We start from the raw sequence: 27,936 nt of genomic DNA on the forward strand, positions 1-27,936 counted from the left end.
TTTAGGTTATCATCAGGTAAAGATCAAAGCAGAAGACATTTCTAAAATAGCTTTCTGAACTAGGTACAGATACTATGAGTAGGATAGTCATACCATTTGAACTAACCAACGCATCAGCCATCTTTATAGATTTAATGAACATAATTTTCAAACAATTCATGGATTAGTTTGTCATTGTATTTATCGATGATATCTTGGTCTATTCAAAAAGTAAAGAGGAATACACTCACCATTTGACTCAGGTTTTGTAGGTTTTCAGAAAAAAGAAGTTATATACAAAGTTGAGTAAGTGTGGGTTCTGACTCGAGCAAACTACCTTCCTATGGCACATCAAATCAAGAGATAGAGTGTTAGTGAACCCCAAAAAAATTGAGGCAATGCTCAATTGGGAGAAATTAACTTCGGTCAAAGAGATTCGTAGCTTTCTGAGGACGACAAGTTATTACAGCAGGTTTGTGGAAGGATTTTCTAGCCTACTTGCTCTTTTGACTTGGCTCACAAATAAGAACGTCAAGTTTGAGTAGAATAAGGACTGTGAAAGGAGCTTTTCAGAACTAAAGAAGCGGTTAACTACTGCACCTGTGTTGGCCTTACCGAATGGGACATGTGGATATACAATTTATAGTGATGTCTCTTACCTGGGGTTAAGTTATGTTCTGATGCAGCATAAGAATGTCATAGCCTATAATTTCAGATAGTTGAAGAGTCATGAGAAAAACTACTCCACCCATGGCTTAGAACTTGCCGCGATTATCCACGCCTTGAAGACTTAGCACCATTACTTGTATGGGGAGACTTTTCATATCTGTACCAACCATAAGAATTTGAAACATATATTCACTCAAAAAGATCTCAACATGTCTAAGAGATCATGGATATAACTCGTCAATGACTATGATTGCAATATCTTATATCACCCGGGTAAGGGCAACATGGTAGCTGACGCACTCAGCAGAAAAAGTGCAGGTATATTAGCTCACCTAATGGTTTCAGAATGCAGGGTAATAGGGGTCGCACAATAGGTACAACTTCAGTACCTGAAGAGAGTTACATGTTTGGCCTACCTGACTGTTCAACCTGAGTTAATCCAAAGAATAAAGGAAGCTCAATCCGCCGATTCCACCCTAATAGCCCTCATAAAAGATGTAGAACATGGAGTAAATTCAGAATTTCAAGTCTCTGACGACGGGTTACTCAGATTTCAGGATATGGTGTGTGTTCTATGCGATAGTGAGCTGAAAAGGTATATATGACAGAGACTCATAGCTCAAAGTTTATCATGTATCCCGGAAGCACCAAGATGTATTAAAGTATGTAACCCTGATTTTGGTAAAACATGATGAAAAGGGAGGTGGTCGACTTTATTTCCAAGTGTTTAGTGTGTCAGCAGGTCAAAGTAGAGCATCAACGCCCAAGCAGGCTACTTCACCCATTACCGATTCCGGAGTAGAAGTGAGAACACATCACAATAGATTTCGTGACAAGATTATCTAGGGCAGGCTCGAGATATGATGTCATTTGGATAATTATTGACTGGCTCACCAAGTCTTCTCACTTCTTGGCCATCAAGATGACCGGCTCTTTGGACAAGTTAATAAGAATGTATATCCGAGAGATAGTCAGGTTACATAGAGTACTAGTGACAGTAGTATCCGATAGGGACCCCAGGTTCACCTTTCAGTTCTGGTTTAGTTTTCAGCAAGCCATGAAAATGAAACTGTCTTTTAGTACCGCATTCCACCCTAAGACCGATAGACAATTAGAAAGGACAATCCGCACACTAAAGAATATGCTCTGAGCTTGTGTTTTTGACTTTGGGGGCCATTGGGATGATCATTTACCCTTAATAGAGTTTGTCTACAATAACATCTACCAAGTAAGTATCGACACGATTCCGTATAATGCGTTATATGGCCGTCCATGTAGATTGTCGATATGTTGGGAATAGGTGGGTGATAGAAAATTGTTCGGCCTAGATCTTGTGGATGAGACTACAGCTAAAATAGTTAAGATAATAAAGAACATCCAGACGGCTCAGAGCAGGTAGAAGGGCTATGCGGACACTCGAATGAGGGATTTAGAATTTGAGAAAGGTGATCGAGTGTTCCTTAAGGTCACTCATTTTAAGGGAATCAGTAGGTTTGACAAGAGAAAAAAACTAAATCCTAAGTTTATTGGGTTATTTGAAATCTTAGACAGAATTAGTACCGACGCCTACAGACTGACATTACCTCCAAAACTATCTAGAGTTCATAATGTGTTTCATGTATCCATGCTACGCAAGTACAACTCGAACCCCTCTTACATCTTGGCCCACGAGCCACTTTCACTACAGGAGGATCTGTCATATGAAGAGGTACCGGTAGGCATTGTGGACAGAAAGAGCAGAGTATTCCACAACCAGAAAATTTTCTTCACTAAGGTCCTATGGTAGAATCACACACAGAGGGAGGCTACATGGGAGGTAGAATCAGACTTCAGACCCCAGTATCCCCAATTGTTTGATTGAGCGAGAGGGAGACAAATTGATGGATTAAATTTCTTTTTTAAGGGGGGAGAGTTGTAATACTCGGCCCCGAAAGTTGGCTCGAAATTAATTTTAAAATTAAAAAATATATAAAAATTTAATTTAATGTGGAATTATGGAAAAAAATAGGTTGAAGATGAAATTAAAAATAATTTTGAGAAAAATGGGTGAAATTTTGGGTTCAGGGAGTGTTTTTGAAAGAAAAATTAGAAACTAAGAGTCATAACGTAATTAAAAAAAATTATGCCACGTAAGACCGTTCAGTCAGCAACCTCGACGAACCGAAGCGTGTCCTGTGGCAGGGCACACTGACTCAGTGTCACGCGGGAGGCCACGCTGGCGATCCACATACCCCGTGATTGGACTGCCTGGAAGCGTCCCCGCGCGCATGAACAGTCTAAATCCGTTCTCTCCTTAGGCGTGATCGGATGGTCACAATTAAACGTGATGAATGGTCCAAATTTATTCCCTTTTTAAGCGCGATCGAATGGTCGAGATCAAATTACAATGAACGGTCTAGATTTATTTTCTTCTTAAACGCGATTGGATGGTCGAGATTAAATGCGATGAATGACCTAGATTAACGTGAGATGGGTATAAATATCTCACATCACACTGAACCCAAACCCTAGCCGTTAGCCTCCCACCAGAGAAAAAGAACTAGTCGCCGGAGAAGGGAGCAGACCGCTGTCTGCCGTCGCGCTAGAGCCACCTCCGACTGCTAGAAAAGGTATATATTCTCTTATTTGCTCAAAATTTGATTACGAGCACCCCCATGACCAAATCAAAGCAAAAAGAAGGATGAATGAGCAAAAAATCGTAGGCAAAGGCCAGCGCACCGCCGTGGGCAAAACACAAAACCTCATCCGATGAGCCCCTTTCTGTTTCCCGTTTCGTGTGATTTTTTCACCATTGTGTTCATCGTTCTGTTTTCTATAGGTTAACCGAAGAAAAACGCTCAGCCACAAAGGTGAGCCGGCGGAGCCACCGCACTGAAAAATTTCACCACTGATAGGTTTCTGTTTTTTTATTTTTTTTGGGCCAACTGAGACCTGTTAACATGTTTCCTCACAAGGATGAGTATAAAACTGACCGAAACTGGCCAAAACTAGCCGCAAATGGGCAAGCCAAGGCAAACCACCATTACAGGCGGTGGTGCCGTCGCCGAAGCACATCGGTGTTGCCATACCAGAATTTCAAAATTGGGCAGAAAATGTTTTTAACATTGATTTTGAATTTTTTGATGTATTTTTAGGTACCTGAAGCGTGTTTTAATTTCCGCAGAAAATTTAGGAAACCTAAGGATCACCAGTAAGTGCAGTAGAAAATTTGGTGTTTTAAACACCGATTTAGGTAAGAATCCCTCACCTTATTCTTTATTATAGAATTGAACCTTAATAATCGGTAATATGATATTTTGTGTAATTTAAAAAATTTTGAGAATAATTATAAATTACTAATGGAGTCGGAACTAGTTAATTATTTATTTATTGTCTTATATAATTGATTATTAAATTTACAACTTTAAATAAATGATAATATACTAAAATGGTTGAATGATTCGGTTGTGGTTCCTTAATATATATATTGCTTGTCTTGCGTGATTTACAATTAATTTGTGAAATTGGAAATTAATATGCAAACGAAAAATTGATTGTTCATATGAATTAATGAATGATAGTCTTACTAGATATCTTGAGAGATAGTGGATGGATCAGGTACATAGGGAATCTTACCGTGAAAGTTGTCTCATACCAGATAAGGTATTGAGGAATGGTATTTTTGGCGCTCATACCGAACGGGTTATATGGGAATGACCGGTTAATTGATAATATTGAATATTGGTTCATGCATAGTGGGACATCCTTATGGGTCCCCAGGGATACTAGTAGATAAATAAAATGAGAAAATGGTTGCTATTGCTCACTCGAAAATGAGATTGAAATATTATTTGAGTTATTGTCTCCATAGGTCGATTTTGAAAATCTCGCAACGGTAAATATATGCAATAAATAGTTTTATTTATGATAAATGAATTTACTTAAATCAAGAGTTCATTTATTGTTTTTATAATTTTTATCAACCTTCAGTTTCTGTATCGGTGAGTAGTCTGATATTCTTACTAGATTAATATAGCTCACCCTTTCATTAACTATTTCAGATCAAGAGGACTAACATTCAGATCCTGATCAATAAGAGGATTGTGAATAAATTCACCATCCAGACTACCTTCAAAAGTTAGTGAAAGTCGTCTTAGAATGCTCAGTTATTTATATTTTGTTTATTTCTTTGATTTTCGTTTATTTTTTTAGAAGTGATATTTCTGTAACTCTATGAAATATTTTAAATTATTGTGTAAGGAATGTAAACTCTAAATTCTATTATTTTACTTCCACATTTAATTTATAACTTTATTACCTTTTAAGTTTTGAACTTTTACAGTTTTACATATAACATATAAAATAACGATAAAGTTAACATATTAAGTAAAAATAACAGAGAGACATGTTACCTAATCAGCTTTGACTCGATAGTAAAAATAAATTTATTAAATATTAGGGACAACTTTGTAGTTGAACTAAAAATGAAGAGACATTTTTATTTCAGTCTTTCATACAAAAGTTAAATAATGGATGACGTTGAAAACGCGAAACGTTTCGAAAGCATTCTACACCTACTGCCACCTTTCAAAATTTATTTTGAAAATGACCCTTTAAAACAATTTCCCTCATTAACACGTTTCTGCTCGACTCATCATCAATAACCTTTTTTTTTTTTTAACTCTTAAATTTCATCTGTTAAATTCTTTCCTGTTTGTGGATTATCATGCTGCTCTAGATCTTTTTTTCTTTGTATTGGGTGAATGAATCAATGTGTTTTTAAAGGAGACATTAATTATTGGGTAGTAGATTTCACTTTCAGATTGGGCCCCTGGCATTTACGTCTCTTCTTGGGCGCTAAATTGACTACTTTTAAAAGGCATGTTTCTTTTTTTTATTATTAAATTAGATTTGTTCCAACTATCAGTTGACAAATCATGCCTCTGTTCACACCTTTGAAGAACAAAATCAAGTAACTTCGATCCCGGAAAACAACAAAAGACGGAAACCCAACGCGAGAAATGAAGAATCACGAGTCTTGCCTGTCTTCTTCATACCCAAATAGAATGAATGACGACAGAAAAGTTGACGTGAGCTTTGGATTCTTTGTTTATATGAGAAGATGAAAGTATCGTTTCATTGGAGATGCCTAGTGATGGTGGTGTTTTGTGGGCTCGGGATCTTCTTTTTTGCAATGCAAAGGTAAGTTTCTTTATTTGTAGTGTTATTTCCACACGTTTAGTTCTTTGATCCTTCTTTTTCATTTTGTTTTTTTTTTCTGTGGGTCTCTCAACTTTGGTTTCTAATCATGATATCTTGTTGATTTTGACTAAATTTGTACATGTTTACCTGGGGTTTTCTGGGTTTCTCTTGTTTCCTTCTATTATTTATTCTGCATGAGTCAATGATGGCTTGAGCTCTGAACTTCGCTAGTGTTGGTGAGTTCATAAGCAGGAAATACAGGTGGGATTTTCATTTTCCAAACAGAATTTTACTTGTTTGTTTTCGATTTTTGAATTCAAGTTTTCTGTCTAGTTAGGGTGGTGGGGGGAGGAAGAGAAAGAGAGAAGAAACTTGTTTGGATTTTTGGTTTTTTTTTTTCTTCTTGAGGAAAACTTTGGAGAGTTCGCCAATGCTCCTTTGGGACATCAATCATTTTCCTATTACGTGTATGAATTTAACTTTGTGGTTGAAGAATTCATGATTTAGGCAACTTGCATTGTTATTCATGGTTTCTATCGTATTGAATGATTGTATTTCTTCTTTAATTGTTTATTTCTTTGGAAGGATTTCAAGTGTGATGAAACATAATGAGACTTAAAAGTTGGATGAAGAAACGGAGATTTGGAATTGGAGTGAGGTTGCAGAAAATGATGAAGTGCATTTGGTCTGGAGAGCAGCTGGGAGTAGATGAAACTGTAGCTTCTTCAGAGTCACTGGCAACTAGGGATTACTCTGCAAGTGGATACTCCTCCAGAACTGCTGATATGGAAACAAAGCTTGACAATAGCAACATCGAAGAAGCAGAGTCATCTCTGCGTGAGAGCGGTTATCTCAACTATGAGGTTCTTTGCATCTAAAATTTTGGTTCTTCTTGGCCATTGTGGCTTTTGGTTAATTTCTCTATCCTATTTTACAAGAAATATTTCATTTATCAACTTTTAGTTCTACAGATTTAGAAAACTACAGCCTCCGTTTTAATTTCGGAAATCTGCATGAAGCTTTCTGACAAAGTAAAAACAAGACTATTAGGGGTAAATTAATTTGGAAATTGCAGAAAAAATTGACTGCAACCACATTTAAACCAAATTTACTGAGAGTTCACAGTTGCATTTTGCTGTTAGATTTCACTTGTACCACTTACACATAAAGAGTACTTCAGCTGGAGGCTTTATAAAGTCAAAGAAATGGATAAGAAACAATGTTAATTCTTCTTTAATGCTTTTGGGGACTTGTTTTTGGAGTTAACTTTCACTTTTGATGTAGTATGTTTCTAGGTTCTGCTTTGCTAGATAATTCATGGATTGAGCATTGTTCTAATTTCATCATACTTATTTCCTTCAGCTTCTCTTTCACAATATCCTCAAGTTGGGCAGGTTAGTGGGAAAGTTTTGACACTTTTGGTCTGAACAACAGTAAGTTTAGATTATGGGGGTTGATATTTCATTCATTTTGGAAGGAATATTTGACACAATCTGAGAAGCTATTATTTCTGTCTAAATTTGTCTAAACATGGAATTTGAAGTTGTAAATTGCTTACAGAACTCTGTACCCTTTACATCCTTTTGGGATTCTAGCAATTGACCTCATTTCTCCACATTATCTTCTTTATGTGGTTATCATGATTTCTAGATGTTGTTTTGTAACTCTTTCTTAATGCTCAAATTTTATAAAAACTTGGTATATCTTATGTGGAGCTAAGTAAGAGATCTTGATTTACAGGAAGCAAGAGCATTATTAGGAAGGCTTGAGTATCAAAAAGGAAACATAGAAGCTGCACTTCACGTATTTGAAGGAATAGATGTCACTGCTGTAACTTCCAAAATAAAAGTTTCTCTTTCCAGAAGATGTGAACAGAATCGACGCCGTTCGCAAAGTGATACTGCTCCGCCTATGTCCATGCATGCTATTACTTTACTTCTTGAAGCTATTTTCCTCAAAGCAAAATCACTTCAACATCTTGGAAGCTTTCAAGGTATTCACTACATTTCACTTCTTGCCTTTTGTTTACCTCTCATCCATTTATATGCATTTGACTCCTTAGTTACTTTTCTACCATCTATTCAAATCATTCAAAATCAGGAAGATTTCTTAATGTTGTTAAGAATATTTTGCTGAATTTACATACATTTTTTATGGTTGAGTATCAAATTGTTATCCAGTTTGCTTTTCCAAGTCAATTTTTACGTGTGGAGACCCTGCAGGTTTTACTTTTGTGTTGTTCATCTGTCTCTCATTCATATATTGAGAGCATGCACTGTGCACATAGAAATGAAAACTGGAAAGGAGAAGAATTTCAGACCTTCTTTTTCAGAATTTTCCAGCAGGGATAATTTTCTTTACGTGCTTGTGCAGAAGCTGCTCAGTCATGCAGAGTTATCCTGGACACTGTAGAATCTTCATTGCCAGAAGGTCTACCTGAAAACATTTCTGCTGATTGTAAATTGCAGGAAATTCTAAACAAAGCTGTTGAGCTACTTCCAGAGTTATGGAAGCTTGCCGGGGCTTCTCAGGATGCTATATTGTCCTACAGGCGGGCCCTCATCTATCGTTGGAATCTTGACCTGGAAACAACGGCAAAGATACAAAAGGAATTTGCAGTTTTTCTTTTGTATAGTGGCACTGATGCAAGCCCACCAAATCTCCGATCTCAAATAGAAGGAGGTTTTGTTCCCAGAAACAATATAGAGGAAGCTGTTCTTTTGTTGCTGATTCTTCTCAGAAAATTTACTCTTAGAAAAATTGGATGGGACCCGTCAATTATGGATCATCTTTCTTTTGCCCTGTCTGTCTCAGGCGAATTAAGTGCCTTAGCACAGCACGTCGAACAATTGCTTCCAGGGAATATTGACAAAAGAGAAAGATACTGTATGCTGTCTCTTTGTTACTGTGGTGAAGGTGAGGACCTTGTTGCTTTGAACCTTTGCAGGAACTTGCTGAATAACAGAGAGAATCAAGACTGCATATTAGAATTATTGCTCTCTGCAAAGATCTGCGGACAGAATGCAATTTGTGTTGAAGAAGGGATAGCTTATGCTCGCAAAGCGCTTTCTGAATTGGATGGGAGATGCAGCCAAATGTTAAGTATCGCGAATTGCACTCTGGGTATCCTACTATCAGCTCATTCCAAATTAGTTGCGTCAGATTCTGACAGAAGTTTAAAGCATTCTCAAGCCCTTGAGGCACTGGAAAGAGCTGAAAGAGCAATGAGAGAAAGAGATCCGTACGTTATATTCCATCTCTGTTTAGAAAATGCTGAGCAGAGGAAACTGGATCTTGCACTTTATTATGCAAAAGAGTTATTAATACTTGAAACCGGGTCTCATATTAAAGGATATATTATTTTGGCTCGAATATTATCCGCTCAGAAGCGGTTTGTTGATGCAGAGAATGTAATTAACACAGCTCTAGAGCAAACTGGGAAGTGGGACCAAGGAGAACTATTACGAACCAAAGCTAAGCTCCAAATTGCACAGGGTCAGTTAAAAAAAGCCATAGAAACATATACTCTTCTTCTTGCTATTCTGCAAGTTCGGTCCAAAATGCGTGGTGCTGGAAAGAAGCTTCTAAAGGTATGGTTCTCCATTGCATGCATACTATCCTGTTTTCTTTGGTACCAACATGTTATATGTTTTCTAATTACATTGTGATGCGAGGTTGGAAAGGGAAAAAATCTCTGGAATCCTAATATACTAGTTAATTGTCATGTGTGTGTCGAGACCGAAAAGAAGACATAGGAGAACCACGCATTATTTTTCTGCTTATTTGTTTTGATTCTTATGTATAGTCCATGCTTTTTGTGCTCTATAGAACATCTGAATCGAACTGAATGGATTTTTTTACAACATTAAGTTAACTTCTTTACTAAACAGTTGGACTAACCATATTGATCTTTATTTGGTGCAACTACAGTACAAATTGAAATGTTATGAAGATTTCTTTCATAACTTTGGAATTCATTGTTTATGCGTTATGATAAGTATAAATGGGCAGGGAGAGGGATCAAGACAGATTAATTTTAGACTGGGATTTTAGTTCACGTGCTCAGAACAATTCCTCGATCAATTTCTTTTCAATTTTCTTCCAGAAAACTGGAAATGAAGATAGAAGCTTGGAAATGGAAACATGGCATGATCTAGCTAATGTGTATACAAGCTTGTCCCAGTGGCACGATGCTGAGGTCTGCCTTTCAAAATCCAAGGCTATTAACACTTATTCTGCTTCCAGGTGGCACGCCACAGGTACAATACTGTTATATTTACGCATTTTGTTAATATTATTTTACAGACAGTAATCCATTTAATCAGAATGTGTTGCACACACAGCATGGATTTTGTTATTAATATTATAGTTATGAAATGATTGCATATCTAATGTTACAGAAGTTCTTTAATAAATGAATTTTCCTTACATATGTGAAGTCCTTGTTCATGCATTACATTTAAGTCCCATGTGACATAATCCGAAAATTGACGATGAATGTGTTTTAGGTTTATTGTATGAAGCAAAGGGACTCCAGCAAGAAGCATTGAAATCATATAGGAATGCATTAGACATTGAACCTTGGCATGTGCCAAGTTTGATATCTACAGCCTGTGTCCTGAAGCAGTTCGGAAGCCAATCAATGGCAATTGCAAGAACGTTTCTCACAGATGCAATCCGAGTGGATCGGACAAATGCCTGTGCATGGTACAATCTTGGTTTGGTATATAAAGTTGATGTTGGAGCGTCAGTAATGGAGGCTGCTGAATGCTTTGAGGCTGCAGCTCTTCTTGAAGAAACTGCACCAGTTGAGCCCTTTAGATAACCTGTTTAGCTGTTTCCATTTTTTGCTGTAAAATTATGGACTGAAAATAACATTCACAGTCTATACATGGTTTGACTTTTCAAATATTATGATTTCAACAATACATAATAGATTAAGAAAGTTGACATATATATATATATATATATGTGGTGTGTGATTGATTAAGTTTGTGTTTGTATATGAACAATCTAATCTCTACTGCAACTTTATCTATTTTATTAATCATCTAATACGTGTACATTAATAATATTATAACACAATTTCTTGAAATTGTTGAGAAAAGCACAATTTCATCAAATACATCAAAAAAGTTGCTGGAATAGTTTTTATACGACAAAGAAAACATTTATAAATGGGAAAACTTTACCATACGCAGATGATGATCGCAATTGTAATAACAAAAAATTGTAAACTTATGGGTGAAATTTTTTTTTTTTTGGTGACAATAAATGTAAATCTGTCACAAAAATGGATCATAAATTGCAATAGAAGTAGAGATAACAAGTTTGTGAAAAGCATTTAGAAATTGATTTTAATTCTTTAATAATAAAAAATTCTATTTATTTATCAAAATACCACCCAAACATTGTATTAAATTATTAAAAAAAATTATAATAGGTATCGTTAGAAAAAAAAAAAAAAAAAACATGTATCATAAAATCTGGTTTCATCAAATTGTATAATATATTGCAATAGTAAATCGGTAATGCAAGAGAGATCAGACGCATCAAGTTCCTTAAAATCTCAAGTTGGTTTTAGGATGTAATTCTCAGGCTGAGTCCAGGACCCGGGCCTGGATTAGAATCTACGGCGAAGCAGGAGCTGGGACCATGGCTAAGACTGAGATCAAGAGGATCCTGGCTCAAACAGTGGCCTAGAGCATGGATGAACTCAGATTTTTATCTATCAATGGATTAAAATTTGCTTAATTTTTTTAAATGGGTAGGATATTCTCAAATTATTTTTCAAGATTAAATGATAATTTATCAGAAATTTCAATTTTTTTTTGAAAAGAAGGTTTTCTATCTTGAAGTTGTGCGTAGTGGAAATCAATATGCTTTTACATTTGTTAGGCACTACTTACTGTATTTGTTTCCAGAAGGATTACTAATAAATCACAACACTTTTTGGATGCTCAGAAAATCAATGAATTTATTCTTTCTTAAACAAATCAAAACAATCTATTAACCAACACAAGTATTAGTTCTACATTTTTTCTTTTTAGGAGACAAAATTTAGGTAATTTGAGATTTCTTTCTAGAAAAAAGAGGTAAAATAAAAATGAAAATGGAAATTATATTTTCTTACTAATCTCAAGTTAAAATGAAAAGGGCATTTGAATGGTATTACAGAGGTTGCTGCTAGCATATCATCATGGAGGAAGTTTCACTCACAGCAAGGGAGATTTTCAAGCAATGCTAATGGTGAAGAAATCAGTGCAACCAACATTTCACCGCATCCCAATTTTTAGTGATTTGCATACTCACCAAGAGCTTGCCTGACATCTGATTTAGGATTAATGATTCTCAAGGACAGGCTAAATTATTACCATAAGAACAAACAAATTCATTGCTCATATTTGCCCTTAAAGTAAATGGAGTGCAAATCACCCTTTTACCATCTAACACTAGCTATGATTTTGGTCCTTATTAACCAAAAAAAAAAATTCTCAAAATTGTTTTCGGTGATCTTGAGCAGTAATATTTGGTTCCAACTTTTCAATTAAGTCTGTTTTGTGATAGGATGATAGAACTTTCCAAGACATGCAAATTATGTTGGTCACTTGAGCCGAGCAGAATATCACAATGGAAGAGAAACTAAAACTAAAACTCAACCAAAAAAGTAGTAATTAGACAAGCTTTACTAACAAATGAAGGCAAAAAAATCTGGAGTATCTGCTTTTCATTCCTTGCGAAGATCTATACCAGCCTTTTTAGCAACAGCATCCAGACCATTCTTCTCTATGGTCTTTAATGCCTTAGTTGACAAACGTAGTTTAACATATCGGTTACCAGCTTCCCACCAGACCTTCTTGTACTGTAGATTCACAAACTGCAATTTCTTTGTCTTGTGGTTGGAGAAGGATACTTTGTTTGCCTTGTTTGCTTTCTTCCCCGTGAATGGACACACTCGACCTGAAAAGACAAATGAACATCAGCAAACCAAACGGCTTTCATGAAAGGAAGTAAAAAAGTAAGATCCTAAGGTCTGAAGCAGAGAAAAAATTATATGGTAAAGGTCATAGAAAATACAAAAGAAAAAATGAATAGTACCCATCACATTTGTGTCAGAATTCTCAAGATAAATTACATTTTTAACAGTACTTATCTGCAAATAACATATGGACTTCATTAAGTAAATTTCCACAAATTAAAAGCTCAAATGGAAATGCCTCATTTACTCCCATGTATGTATATTGGCAAAATGTGAAGGAACTATAACCAATAATAGTTCTGTCATTCTTGCAAACCTTCAAGCTATTTGCTTCAATTCTTATTCATTATTGTTCTATGCTTGATCTAAATTCCTAAACATAGAGGAATATCATAATTTTCATATTTGATTCAAAATTTAACTAATTCACTCTTGTATTGAACTTTATGGTGATTAATTTCTCTTCCTACTTGATTGAGTAATTGGAAATTGAATTAGAATATTGTTCTCATTCCAGCATGATCACTTTTCCTGTAACACGCAATTCGAATTGGAACCAAATTTTAGCCTAGTAATCAATTGCAACTAGTATTATTTTTCCAAACAAACATATTTCATCTTCATATCCTCAAAGATTCGAAGTACTACTGACTAAATCTTATTCCTTCTTTGCGTTCTGTTTATCCTAATCACCTGAATTCACAATCATAACGGAAGAAAAATGAGCAGAAGGAAAAGCATGTCAATAGAATGAATGAGCTCAAATGCCCAAGTCGCTAACAGAACTCAGATGTCGACATGATTTAATAAACCATATCAGCTTATAACCGAAGCACTGATACCTAATTCCGTTTCGGAAATATTATATAAGAAAGTACTTTAAACAAGGCCAACCGAGAGAATGGATAAGAGTTTTGGCTCCTGATAAACTTTGAGAAAAGAAAAAGAAAATGGAACGGGCAAATGCACCAATTTTGCGCTACTTTCCTTTCGTTTTCCATCATTCTTACCCTAGAAGCCCAACATTGACCGGACCAACAGATTTTTTAGAAACTAGAATATAAATCCTAGACAGATTGCATCAAAAGAAAAACACAGTCCTATTTCCTGGCAATTCTGAGGTAAATCGAAAATATACAAAAGAGAGGAAAGAAGAGAACATACGGGCAACGGGATGGAAAGCGGGAGCGGAAGGAGCATAGGTGAGCTTGGGCAGTTGAGGGAGGGGGTTAGAAAGTTTGATGCCGCCGAGTTGAGAAGTAAGAAACCCTAATTCTGAAGGCAGCTTGGGCTTTGAAATGGAAATCTTAGAGAGGTGCGAGTTGCGGAAGCAGAGATTGGTGGAAGCGTTTCCCAGTAACATAGCTGGAGACGCCATCGTTGCCATTTCCATCTGGTTAGCTTCGAGGAGTGAGTAAAAGGGAAGGGGCGTGTGTGGTTGGATAACGATATCAAATTTGAGGCCGCTTGCTTCGTCGGTGCCACATTTTTTAAAAAATATTTAATTTATTTAAAATTATTTATCTTATTTAACATAAATATTAAATTTTAATTTAATTTTTATTTTATTAATTTACCTTGTTTCATACATGATAATAATAATATAACAAATATATACTTTTGTATATTTGTAGTTTATTTTATATATTAATTTACATATAATACACCAATGTATGTATATATATATATATATAATATATTAGTCTGTAATATCTCAGTTCCAGAGTATCCTCATATATAATACATGAATATTTGTAATCATATATTAAATTTGGTATCGATTTTGGTCCTTCACCAGGTTTAACTAATTAATTTGCTTTTTTCAATTTTCATCAGTTGAGTTAAAACAATTTTAATTCATTCATTTTCGTCTTTCACTAATTATTTAGTTCAAATCCAAGCAAGCAAGAAGGACTACAACAATTAAACAGATTTGTTTAGTTTTCAAATTTGAAGGTTCATTCAACTTTTTTTTACTTTTAAAATTTTCAAAACCAAACCAACCAAATGTTAACCACCCCCGGATGAGAGGGTGGTCTGGCACTCAATCCCCAGTTTCTGTACTAATAATTAAAAAAAAAAGAATGAATGAAGATAATAAGGGCAAAAGGTGATTGATATTAGACCATATCAACATAACGCTGTTAGAATGGTGATGGTCATTACACGGCAACATGCCTTATATCAATGAGTTTGTCACATGGAACCATGGCACTACAGAATATTTTATATTTATTTCAGAAATCTTGCATGGTAATCATCCAGAGGAACATATTCCACACTCACAACCTGGTTAGCAAATAATCGTCCATGTAGACAATGTGCAGCCATGCATGCCGATTCTGTTCTTCCATACTCCACAAAAACACACCCTGCTTCCGATTTGTATTCGACATTCCACTCGTGCTCCTCAACCGGCTCTTCCTGTGTCCGCTCACCACCATCAGTTTCAATACTTACGTTTCCCATGCCAACATTCTCTCTTTCAACAATGTCACAAACCTTCTTCTCGTCATGATCGTCTGTCTTGCCGTTTAAGGGTCCCTGGCTGGCAAGTATTTTGCAATTTTCTTCGGATATGGTTTCAAGGATTAAGTCCTCCACGCCCACGTTATTGCTCTGCTCGGATAGCTCATCTTCCATACAGTCCATCACAGGTTTAACGTCCCTAATTTTACCACCTTCAATTTTATCAACTTCCTCAGCTTTCCCACCATTGATACTATTTTCTACTTCAGCAACTCCTGATGCATGATTAACGACTTCCAACTCGTCCATTTCTGCATTCACTTCCTCAGCTCCACCTCCCATCACATTGTCCAAATTACTGATTTCTTCCCCAGTGATAAGATTGGCCCCAAACTCCATCATGTTAACAGATTTAACAGTGCCAAACCTGCAGGATTTTTTAATATCAAATTTTTTATATCCAGTAACTTCAAACAGCAGGGATAAATTGGAGAATGTTTATCCTTAGTACCTGGCACACTCTAACCTTACATCTTCCAATATTTCTTCCACTTCGGCTTCAGACAAAAATGAGAGGACTTCTAGATTGAACTATCATACACGAAAACAGAGAACGATAAAAAACACTTCTAATTACTATAAAACCGAGTCAAGGGCACCTTACCAAGCAGATCAGGAAGAAATGAGAGACAATATAACAGAATAGCAATCATACAAAAACTTACCACATTTTTAAGCTTTAGAACTTGCGTGGGTTTTTGGAGTAGAGGCTTCGCATGTTCAGGGATTCCATAGAACGGCGGGTTTACAGTATTACCCTAGCATATGTAGTTTCTTCAAGTCAGCACCAAATATATGCATGTACTTTAGCATGCGTGCGTATGATTTTAAACATTAATAGAAAAGTTTCTAGAAAACACTAAATACTTTTTAAAAAGAAAAATAAAAAGTGGAAAATGTTTTCATGCACCATACTGAGAAAGTTAACAGCACAAGATAGAGCACCAAAATAAAAAGGTAAACTACCAGGGATAATATATCTGGGAAGGCTTGAACAGCAGTTATTACTTGTCCCCCCAACTTCATACCATTCAGGGCAGCATAAACTTTCGTGGTAACCGACGGATCTACATACTGATGCATATCAAAAAACAAGTCAGCATATACTGAAGGTCATAACATATAAAACATAGCATGTCAAAGCTTCAGGCATGCTTCTCTCAATAATAACACAAACACTATGAACCAATAAAACTAACAAGTCTGTAGACTGACTGTTGTTACAGCTAATAAACCAGTGACCGAGCTTACTCAGTGCTGGTGAATAGGAAGTTGACAAGCCTCAGAATTGTCTGATAAATTCAACTGTTTCATATACAAGTTTAGTATTGTCTCCACTTAGACTGACGAGAATTAATACTTGAAAGCAAGGTTGTGCAAGAGCACCATGCTCACCATAATATAGAAGTACCACTCACTTGGCAGGGTAAAAGCTTTTTATTGACACATTCTTCATTCTTTGACTGATTAGCTAGTTTTTGAGTTTATTAAAACAAATTGATAACGGGAGAAAAATAACAGAATGTATTACTAAAGGCAGGAGCTTCAAGTCCAAAAAATGAGATCCAAGAAACCTTATCAACCCTGGGCACTTACTCAGGTACTAACAGGACACACTGCGATCAGGTTATATCTAGGTTCATAGTTATCAGTTAGCTGGTTATGCATGCCAATCTGCTCATTTAAAGGAAAATTGAAGAAGAATATGTATCAGTTAGCTTTCAAACCATGTAATAGTCCAAGTTGTTATTATACACCTCAATGTAGCTGGTCATACCAAGCTATGTAAGCCCTTGGCAAATAAAATAGAATGATTGCATGGAAGGGAAGAAATTAAAGGGACTCACAAAATGACCTGCATTGCACTCACCTATCATTCATTTCAAAACACAAGCAAATTTCTTTTATAGGAAAAAAAATTTAAGCAGATATATTAAAAGAATTTGAAAACAGCACACAGATAATAAAATAATAAAGAATTTTATGGATTGCTATACTTCTAAATTTAGCATACTAAACCCTTTCCTTGAGAAAAAAAAAAGTATTGACCTACTGAAGTACAGGCATCCTCTATTACCTCCAAGAAAGCACAAGGCTCATTAAGATCCTCATTGATAAGAAAGTGGTATGCCTTTAAAGGTCCGTATGCACTTGCAATCTCCATAAACTGGAAAACATGGCATGAAAATTACAGTCACTTACCAACTTGGAAGTTGACAAACGAAGTACAAGAGGAGGCGGAGAGAGAGCGAGAGAGAGAGAGAGAGAGAGAGAGAGAGAGAGAGAGCAGCCAGGAAGAATAATCTATGAACCGCAGAGGTCAGTCGCACACTTTTCAGAAATTACCATTTCAGATGACAAAGCCTTCGAAATTCCACCAACAAATATCTGTACCAGAAAAATGGAAATAAAAATGACAAATAAAGTAGAATAAACCACATCTGTAGCACAGATGAACCAGAAAACCAAATCTGTATGCGTAAACAGAAAGCGAGGTTCTGCAGAGACAGGACAAGAAGATGTACTCATCTTAAGGAAATTCAGAGGGTCTTTAGATTACTAAAAGAAATGTAGTTAAAGCAGTAAGTTATTTTAAGTTACTGTAAATTCTTATTTGAAAAATAAATAGTTAAGCATTTGGAAAGTGTTCACTGCAAAAAATAAATAGTTATTTTCTTATAAAGAATTTAATAAGAAAATATATATTTATTACAAATATTTTATTACTTACATTATTTTATGGATATATTGTTAATTTTAAGAAGATATCAAGAAAGCATTTAAGTAAATTAGTTACACAAAAAAAAAAAAAAAATCAAAGCCTAAAACATTAGGGTCGGTTACTTATTTTCCATCTTCCTAAAGTCGTTACTTTTTATGCTACCAAAAGCGAATATTGGAGCAAGGTGCTTCAAGTTATTTGTAAGTACAAAATAAACAATCTCAAGCACCCTCTCTATGAGCTAAAAAGAATGCATATACCCGTCCACAGGACTTAGCCAACACATAGAACAACCATCTCACAGGAACAGGAACACTCCGCAAGAGCTTTCATCAAATGCATTGGACAACTAGATCAAGCATTTATGTCTTTTTGACATTAAAGCTGCATCCGAGAGTAATATGAAGGTTCTTACAACAGCTTATTGAAAAAACAGAGGGGTTGTTGGCCACAATCGTGCTTGAGAGGAATCAAATTGTCATTTTTGCATGGGAAACAAGTAGAGAATACATTTTGACAATTGACAATTTAATTGCAAGGGGGCTGGTCATTCCCAACCGATGTTATTTGTGTATGGCTGATGCGGAAAGTTGCAGGCATATTTTATTGTGGTGTCCGCTGGCTTTTGGGTTGTGGAGTGCTATTTATAGTATGATTGGCGTTAGTTGGGTGATGGCTGGATCTATTAGGGAGGAATTGTGGGCTTGGGAAGAGATACAATTAGATAAAAACTTGAAATATATCATTCCATTATCTCTGTCTTTGATTCGATGGAAGGAAATAAATTCTAAAGCTTTTGAGGGTAAACCAACTGATTTGTATAGATTGAAAGAGGTGTATGCATTATTTTGAGTTTTTATTGTTAGGCCATAACATGATTAGTGATGTGGATTTTGGGTATGTCATTGACTCACTAACTACATTGTAAAACTTTCTGTATAGGGGCGATACTCCTGATTGTTTGGTACCATGTTAATATATTTCTCCCGGTTGTTTGGTACCATGTTAATATATTTATACACTTTTTATTTAAAAAAAAAAACTTTAGATATAAGAATTTTAGTCAATTAATCATATACAGGGTAAGCCAATTATCGTAATCAAGGGCTAACTACACTTACTTTATACTGTAATATATGCTTCTTGCCATTTTTATTAAGAAAAGACAAAGCATACTTCTTCCCGTGCATACCTTGTTAGGTGAATCCTTCACATCATCACTAACTGCATTGACAGAAGCTACTGATTTCTCCAGTTCACCAGTCTGCATGAAAATAGCAACTGTCTGAAAACCTGTTCCATGGATAGTAACCACAATGTACCTCAGAAACTGCAAAGCAGCAGCAGAAAGTACAGTACTAGTTGAAACAAAATATGGGCTGCTAAGACTGATGAACTAAACAGAATAAATAACATCGTGCAGAAATTGGGAAACCAAATTGAGAAACAGATAATAGGAGGAAAACAGCACCCTCATATATAGAAAGTAAAGAACATAAAACCTAGAGCATATTTTACATAGATATGTAAGTGCAAGTTTCAAGATAAAGGGACATGACCCCTTCAAATGATGAAATTTATTATAAAGGAGGAACAATAACAGTACTGTTCATATCAACATGTTTTCCCCAAACATGGAAAATTAATGCATCGTCAACCTTATTCATTTAACTGAACTGTGAATAGCAGGTAATACTAAAAACTAGGTAATTTGAAGCCTGGGAGAGGGTTGCATAGTCTCATTCATTTTTTTTAGATAAATCACAATTTCATTCATATGCCTTCGTGTCTATTAGGCATGCAGCATGCCACTTAGAATACAGTGAATTAGTGCAACTCAAAAGCCCAGAGAGAAATGTCCTCAACCACTTAGAAGCAGACAACAGATAAGCATGTTCTACAATTACCATGTTAGTGGTCTAATATGTCTAACAGTGTCAAAACTCACTCCCTAGCAAACATGTTCTACAAACAATATCCAGCTTCAAGCTACATGAATATCTCCAACAAACATGCATAGTGCATGTATTTGTTAAATGCAAGTGACTAACAATTATAATCCAATGTACTTTTAGCACAAGTGATGTCTTTGAAAGATAGGAAGAGAACATTTATGGTTTGAGCAAAGTACCCTGTATTGTTTGACAAATTTCTCCTCCAGTGTTGCTTTGAATAGGTCATACACATGAATAAAGTTAGGCAACCAAAATTAAATTACAAAAGGTTGTTGAAACAAATCTGAGGTAGCATCAGTTCATGTTACAATGAGAAAATACAAACAACATGATTTCTTCAACAGCTATCAACAGATTCAAAACTCCACCTTATAGGGTAATGATTTAGTTTGTACTGAAAGATCACTATCTTTTACTTTAATTTTTTCTTGAGAAAGGAAGGAAAAACATCCTAGACCATAGTTCCACAACAGAAAAGACAGCCAACATAAATTGTTCAACTAAACACTTCAACTCATCCTAGTTTAATACGTACCCCAAATTTCTTCAAAAAAAGTATGTTGCCAAAGAATAATCTTCGTTTTGAAATAACAATTATACAAAACTATATCTAAGAAAATAATGATTTCTTATGAGCTCAGAAGGGTAGTTAATAATTATCTTCAGAGCACAGCCATGTGCATATTCATTAAGCAGAAGACACCAACTGAACTGACACTAAACCTAATGTGACAGCATTTCGTATCATTTACGAAGTTAAACATCAGGGAAAATTGGTCTGCATGCTACTATAGAAGAACTGTTTTTAAGAGCCTAGATCAAAAACCCAAAACCAGTGCCAGAAAAAGAAGCTGCAAGCACAACAAACTTGTCACTACACCTGTAAATCTTCTTATTTAGGAGACAGCTTCATCACCATCCTGAATGTGAATTACGACACACCCAACATAAACACCCTATTTAAGAGATTCCAACATGACAGTCAGAACAAAAATCTCAGACGTGTAATAGAAGTTTATAAAGCTACAGCTGCAGTTCCTGGAGTTATATCTGATAAAAGAAGTCGAATCTGTTTCTATATTGCAAGAAAAAAACAAAGAACCTTTTCAAAACAAAAGGTACAATCAAACAAAGTCCCAAAGCTGGACCACCTTAAGTTTATAGCAAGGATATAGAAACCCTCATGAGAGAATCTTAGCTTTTTGGCCTTTCAATCAGCAGCAGAAGTTGACTTTCAACATAAATAACCCAAATAATTCTATATATAAGTCACAAGAAAGCTTAACTGTCTCAGAACTACAAAATGATAAAAACATAAATTAGCACTGAGAGGTCTCCTCCCATGAACATAACTAATTAGTTAGAATTTTTACACGAAAAAAAAAGAAAGAAAAAAAAAAAACTAAACTTACTTAGAACCTAGACAATAGAGTGAAGAAAAAACGAAAGCACAAACATTATCATTTATTCCAAATTCGCATTACTATTAGCTGCAATATCTTTCTCAGCTTCCAAAAGAAAAGAATTCATTAACTTGCTAAAAAGTTGTTATAGGAAGCCTGAAACACCAAAAAAGTTGTGGGCCCAAACATCCATGCAAACAAGCCATACCCAGCCACCAACCCCAGCCTGGAGTTGAATAACATCCTCTAGGATCAAGACTTATAAACTTTTAATGACAACACTTAGGTATTACATGTACTAAGAAATCGGAGCTGCATACTTAGGAGTTGAATAACATCCTCTAGGACCAAGACTTATAAACTTTTAATGACAACACTTAGATATTATATGTACTAAGAAATCAGAGCTGCATACCCATACACAAGCCAGGGCCACTTTGTACTTATAAATCAAGTCAATCATTGAAGAACAAAAAATAAGAAAAATATAAGTACAAAATATAATTCCAGGGCCAGACTATCTATTTGCATAATTGGCATCATCCCCAAAAAGTAGCTTCTTAGGCATTTATAAACCACTAATCTATCACTGGGCTAGATCCAATTAAAGCTCATATGAGTAAAACCAACATGGAAAGAGGGCCATTATTACCATGTACTATATAGGTAAGTTTCTAGTCACCATTCTCAAATAAATCAGTAAAATTAAGGCAAGTTGTCCGGATCTCATAGAAGATAATTCCATTATGGATGAAGGGCCATTATTACCATATACTATATAGGTAAGTTTCTAGTCACCATTCTCAAATAAATCAGTAAAATTAAGGCAAGTTGTCTGGATCTCATAGAAGATAATACTATTATGGATGAAAAATTTACACCACTATGTTACTATGTTAAATTTGGGTTCACAACAATCATGCAAATATTTGTCTAATTGGTCATAGGGGCAGGCAATCAGATGGTACTACAGAAGCTTATTCATTAAGCATGCTGGGGAGATGTTCTGCACATGTGAAATCTAAAGTGGGGAAGGGAAACTGCGTACAATTTTGCAATGTAGATGGTGTGAGGCTTCCCTCCCTTAAAATTCACTTCTCATACCTCTTCAATGCGACAAGGGTAAAGGAGGCTTGGATGGAAGAATGCTATCGGATATCAACAATCAGCTGCTTTAAGATATCCCTCTAATGAACGAACAGATTCTAGCCTCATCTCTAGAGAAGCTTTATAAAGGTTATTCACCCAGCTTTATAAAGGTTGTTGGATCCTCAACAAGAGAGATAAGCAATGGCAACTCACAGCACTTATGACAAGTAACAGGGCTGTGGTCAACCAGAATGGATTTTTTTCCCTTAGAATCTTTAGAAGTCCAAGCCAACAAAAGTTTTCTCTCTAATTGGGAAATATCGTAAGAGAGTCCTCATAATAGATATTCAAATCCCAGTTAACAGAAGTTTCCCATGTACAATAGAAGTTAAGTCTATAAGGCACTTACTACTATGGAGCAAATGAACAAGGCAGCTTTGAGATATCCCTTTGAGGTTTGATAGTGGGGAAAAAGTCGGTGATGGCAGGCTCTGTCTTAAATTAATTCAGGACATGCAAGGGGAAGGCAAGCTCCAGGAGGAAATGGCTACGCTGGGTATGCTGGATATCAGATGCTCTAGCCCCATCCAATACATTTTGGAACTCTTAGATTGAGAGAAACAACAAAGATTGAGGGGAAGAAATCTGTCACCATAGGTCAAAGACTGCTGGATTCATTCTCTAGACATTTGTTTTCAGGTCCTTCTGTCCAATCAAAGAATGCTTCAATTCCTAAGAGATATTTTGATAAATCTTACACGAAGCATGTAGTTTTTTAATATGAGATGCACCCCACCTGCCCTCTCCCCAACCTTGTGAACAACCTTCTATCAAAAAAGATTAACTTTCTATCTGCCAAACACTTCAAAACTGAGAATGGAAACCAAACAGCTTTTTGGTAAAGCTTTTATTACCAATAACAAGTAGTTGAGCTCTCAGCTACAACCAATACTTCCAACCCACATCAGAAAGTGGAAACAAGGTGTCACCCAGATCTAATCCACCAAAATCGAGCTCTACAAATGGGGATTTGATCTTCTACTCCACCAAAGGCTACTAATCCTCAAATTATCTTGAAGGGAAACCAACGTACTATATGTTGGAGATTAACCAAATTCCTTCATTTTTACACAAGAAACCTACTGTCTATTCAACTGCCACTGCAGGACCAATCCATATGAGCTAAGCCTCAAAATTAATCCATCTATGGGGCTTATCAACTCATACCTGAAACAGTACAGTCTTCGTCTACCGTGGTTTCCAACACTAAAATCCATTACATGCCTGTGATCATTAAGACTAAGAACTACCATGCGCTTTCCAAAGTCTTATTCGATTATCATTGATCATAAGAAAACATTATGCAGCTCATTTGAGTGAGAGATCTAAGCTAGTAAAACTTTAACTTGCTTTGTGCAAACTAAAAAACTAGTGAGATTTTGTACATGGGTGGTATCCCCATGGCACCTAGTTAGTGTAGTCATCTTCTTTTTGAAAAGAAAATAGTGAAATCTTAATATATATGGTTGAAATTTGGTATTAACATCACGAAGTCAATGATTGTTGAGAAAAAGCATAGGTACATGTAATAATGACATCTAACCTATGAATTAACGAAGAATCAGAATGCCTTTTCTTTCTAAATGAAGAAATTCTGATGTTTGATGGAAATAAATACACATACAATCATCCGGCACGGCCAACAAATATTTATAAATATTTCATCAAAGTAAACACAAACATTTTATGTATCATCAAGGAGGGCAAAAAGGGGGGAAAAATAAACACTAACAAGTGATGCCAGACTTAAGGCCTCAAAAGATAGATAGGGATAAACAAGAACTTCATTCTTACTATCACTTCAACAAAGTCCTTGGGCCGTCTGATCTTCAGGATGGAACCACCAAAGGCACAGCCATCAAATGAAAGAGCTGCTGAAGCATCCTCAGGTGTAAGAAATTCCACAAACGCGTGCCCCTTTTCTTTGTGTATCTGCAGTTAACATATCGTAAGACCACAAGAGCACCAATCTCTCACACATATAACAAAACAACAAATATGACACAATGACACACCAGAGACTTACAATACAGCTGATACATGGTTCAGTTCCTCGGATATGATTAAAACCTGAAGAAAGTAAAAAGCTGTTGAAGCATTCAATCATATCTCTTTCAGAGACTGAAACTGGCACATTTTCTACATAAATCCTTCTCATTGGTCGAGTTGCTTGTGTTAGTTGAACTGAGTCAACAGAAGTACTCTGTCTTGCTGATATAGCATTGTAAGAAGCACCAGTAGGAGTTTTCACTGTACTTGCAGCCACTTCGTGTACACTTGAGACTATAATTTGGGCCACTGACTGAAAATTAGAAGCAACTGACATAGAAGAAATGCCACCTGTTCCTGCAGGTGCAAGATCCCACTTGGCATTTTTCTTCCCTGGTGACATATTGGTAGGAGATGGGGTCTTAGTAACAGCCGGAGCTTTTCGTTTCCTTGGAGAGTATCCACCAAGGCCACTCGTGGACCCACTATACCGCCTATAGTGGTTATCTGTGCCATTACTTGAAATTCTATCCCTGTCAACATCATAATGATGTCTTCCAGACCTAGCTTTAACACCATGTGAAGAGGGTTTCCCATGCTCTCGCCCGTGATAAGTTGTATATTTGCGTGCCCTAGGTGAGAGAGAAACAGATCTTCTACTTCTGTCCTCACAATCTCGACTTCTAGATCGTCTCCTTTTCACCTTCTTATCCTCCTGATGAAATTTAGATGATTCCTTATGCTCTTTTATCTCCTGAATATCAGAATCATTTCTTAGCTCACTTCTCTTGGAAGCTTTCCTATCCTTATTTTTCTTATCATCTCCATTTTGGTATTTTCTCTTGCTCTCTCTTTCAAACTTTCCACTACTTAGCTCTGCCTGGCTACTCTTACCAATTAAGTCTCTTATTTTCTTCCCTTCAGTTTCATTATCAAATCTATCATTTGACCGCTCACTATTTTTTTTTCTACTACTAATATTGGTAATATGTTTAGCCTTAATGCTCGCATCTTTCTTCATTTCAGCCTTCACTTTCCTTTCTGTCACAGGACTCGCAACATTTTTATGTTTAACTACTTTTTCCTCACTCCTGGAAATATCGTTTTCTTTGTTTTTTGAAGTTAATTTTGCAAATTTATTTGATGAGAGTTTTTCAACAACACAGGAAGATTCCTTATGATGTTTGAAATCCCTTTCAGATTCATAACGATCAGAAACACTTGCAACCATGATTTCACCCAATGCTTTCTCTGCTTCTGCAGCTCCCTCTTTGACAATTTCAGACAATTTTTTGTTCTTCCTCCTGAGCATAATTTCATCGAAGCTGAAAGGCCTTGTCCGAGCAGCAGTTCCTTCATGGTTATTATCTTGATAAGGTTCACTATTTTTACCATGCTTCTCTTTATGTCTACTGGATCTGCTCATTCTACCTGCTATGAAGTAACAAAGTAAACAAATGGATTGAGATAGATTGTAGAAAACAAGCAGCCAGGTGAGTTTACTCCAGGATATCAATCAAATGATCCATATCTAAAAACCTGGCGGTAAGTCAGGTCAAGTCTATGTTATCACTAAACCAAGGAGAGAACATGCACTCAATTGTTATATCAACCAAGCATTAAGCATGGACCCATATGTTTCGAGCAAATCGCAGATGGTTAAAAGTAAAGCTGCATACTATAATTGAAAGTTTATACTATAATTGAAAAGTAAAGCTGCATACTATTGAAATAAGATTAAACATAAAACAATTAGAAAAAAAAAAGGATGAAAATCTTGAAATGCCAGAAAAAATAACCAAAAAAAGAACTGCTTTGCAGATATTCAAAAAACAATGCTCAAGTAATTCGCAAATCGTATTATTTTATAGACAATTTCTTTGAAAAACTATACTAATGTAAACTTCCTCATGCCCTCTGGTAAAAAAGAATATTCACCAAAAAAACATAGGCAGGAAGGTTAAACCAACACTCCAAGAACATTAATACAGAGAGAAAGGTAACTCGTTCAGTTCTATCAGGATTTCTAAATAACTTCAAGATCTGCAAATTCTAGTGAACCAAATTCTGCTAGCTTCTCATAAGGTTTACACGGAAACTTAGAATTAGAACTCCAATCCCCAAATTAGAGTACTGAAGGCTCACCTACTATCTAGAATCCAACCCTTATCACATTCATAATATTCAGAAAAGCATAGCTATCTGGAATTCTTTCATCCCCCAAAAGATTAGAAGAAAAAGAACAGTATGGCACTCTCAAGTTAACGTTACCATCCAATTGTAATGACTTACATAAAAATGTCTTAGCACAAAGTTCTCCAAGAAGGAAACCACAATGCATAGTATATAAGAAGGTATCGTCCATCCTAAAGAAAGAAGATGAATGAAAGCCTATTATACAGGCTACACTCAAATGCTTGTACATAGTATCAATGGTAATGCCACTAGCAAGTATTAATGCACAGAGAAACAATAAAAGCTTGACCAAACATTTTAATGAATTGCATAAGTTGAAATATAAGGAATTCTCCTGAAAGTCTCATGGAAATGTTAACAGAAGAAATTTCTAAAAAAACCTCGGGTGAGCTAAAACTTGTTACTGAAACGCACAAAGGCCAAGAACCATTAAATATCTAGAATCAACCAAATTAACCTCGCAACAGAAAAAAAAAAAAAAAAAAAAAAAAAAAAGATCCAAGCACATGATTAAGCAAGCATATATGACTTCATAATTAAAGAATGGCACCAATATTATGGCCACTTAAGAAATGAAAACATATATAAAAATTCTCACTCGTTGGGGTTCATAAAAACAAAACAAAATGCTACCGCTGCTCAAAGACTTCGATACAAGTTTCTCCTACCATTTCTTTTCGAAAATTATAATAAAAATAATAGAAGAACAGTTCGAGTAAGACCCAAACCAATAAGATATTTCATTCTTTATCACAGTAGCCCAAATTTTTTTTTTTTAAATGTTTTCTGCCGTTTCCTGAACAGCCAGTAAGACGAGATGGAAACTCAGAAAGCACAAACCCTAAAAACATCCCTAATCGACAAAAAATACTCTGTCCAAATAGAAAATCATAGGTGCAGGACGCACCTGTTGTCTACACGGAGTTGAAGAAATGAAGAGTGGGAGAAGAGTAGAGAACCGGGTTCGTAGTAGTCTCTGCAGTTGCCGCACGACATAACATTGATACTACATACGCGCAAAGAAAACCTAGAAGCAGAAAATCCCAGTGGGAGGAGAAAAGGAGGCCTACCGATGTTTACCTGTTCACTTATATTATTGCCCCAATGCTCTTATCGGGAAAAATAAAAAAAAATAATATAAATTTTAACCCAATTAGATTTTACTCCTCGAAATTTTATTGTAAT

General features: G+C 35.7%; 3 protein-coding genes across 9 annotated transcripts; 1 reads left to right on the forward strand and 2 right to left on the reverse strand.

Annotated features, from left to right (window-relative positions):
• Nucleotides 1-5,384: 5,384 nt before the first annotated feature.
• Nucleotides 5,385-10,879, forward strand: LOC110815867 (protein NPGR2-like). Of its 6 annotated transcripts, none has more exons than XM_088215269.1 (6): nucleotides 5,445-5,829; nucleotides 6,415-6,692; nucleotides 7,570-7,822; nucleotides 8,206-9,419; nucleotides 9,935-10,088; nucleotides 10,338-10,879. In XM_088215269.1, the coding sequence occupies exons 2-6, from the start codon at nucleotides 6,438-6,440 to the stop codon at nucleotides 10,652-10,654; spliced, it is 2,193 nt and encodes a 730-aa protein (XP_088071395.1). In that variant the 5' UTR covers nucleotides 5,445-5,829; nucleotides 6,415-6,437; the 3' UTR covers nucleotides 10,655-10,879. The 6 variants fall into 6 exon arrangements, with proteins under 6 accessions (XP_088071396.1, XP_088071397.1, XP_088071395.1 ...); XM_088215267.1 differs by having other exon boundaries at nucleotides 5,459-5,829; nucleotides 8,203-9,419; XM_022043839.2 differs by lacking the exon at nucleotides 5,445-5,829 and adding an exon at nucleotides 5,873-6,090 and having other exon boundaries at nucleotides 8,203-9,419.
• Nucleotides 10,880-12,344: 1,465 nt separating this feature from the next.
• Nucleotides 12,345-14,278, reverse strand: PRPL28 (Ribosomal L28 family). Its single transcript, XM_022043766.2, has 2 exons — nucleotides 13,973-14,278; nucleotides 12,345-12,789 (listed from the first exon to the last, which is right to left on the reverse strand). The coding sequence occupies exons 1-2, from the start codon at nucleotides 14,199-14,201 to the stop codon at nucleotides 12,557-12,559; spliced, it is 462 nt and encodes a 153-aa protein (XP_021899458.1). The 5' UTR covers nucleotides 14,202-14,278; the 3' UTR covers nucleotides 12,345-12,556.
• Nucleotides 14,279-14,906: 628 nt separating this feature from the next.
• LOC110815900 (RNA-binding (RRM/RBD/RNP motifs) family protein) lies at nucleotides 14,907-27,830 on the reverse strand. Of its 2 annotated transcripts, none has more exons than XM_022043870.2 (10): nucleotides 27,659-27,830; nucleotides 24,593-25,986; nucleotides 24,361-24,498; nucleotides 19,252-19,323; nucleotides 17,684-17,725; nucleotides 17,415-17,504; nucleotides 16,304-16,411; nucleotides 16,003-16,095; nucleotides 15,789-15,868; nucleotides 14,907-15,704 (listed from the first exon to the last, which is right to left on the reverse strand). In XM_022043870.2, the coding sequence occupies exons 2-10, from the start codon at nucleotides 25,979-25,981 to the stop codon at nucleotides 15,041-15,043; spliced, it is 2,676 nt and encodes an 891-aa protein (XP_021899562.2). In that variant the 5' UTR covers nucleotides 25,982-25,986; nucleotides 27,659-27,830; the 3' UTR covers nucleotides 14,907-15,040. The 2 variants fall into 2 exon arrangements, with proteins under 2 accessions (XP_021899562.2, XP_021899563.2); XM_022043871.2 differs by having other exon boundaries at nucleotides 24,593-25,989.
• Nucleotides 27,831-27,936: the final 106 nt, after the last annotated feature.

Source organism: Carica papaya, chromosome 3, assembly GCF_054855325.1.
Source record: "Carica papaya isolate Zhongbai chromosome 3, ASM5485532v1, whole genome shotgun sequence".
In the NCBI taxonomy this organism is placed as follows: domain Eukaryota; kingdom Viridiplantae; phylum Streptophyta; class Magnoliopsida; order Brassicales; family Caricaceae; genus Carica; species Carica papaya.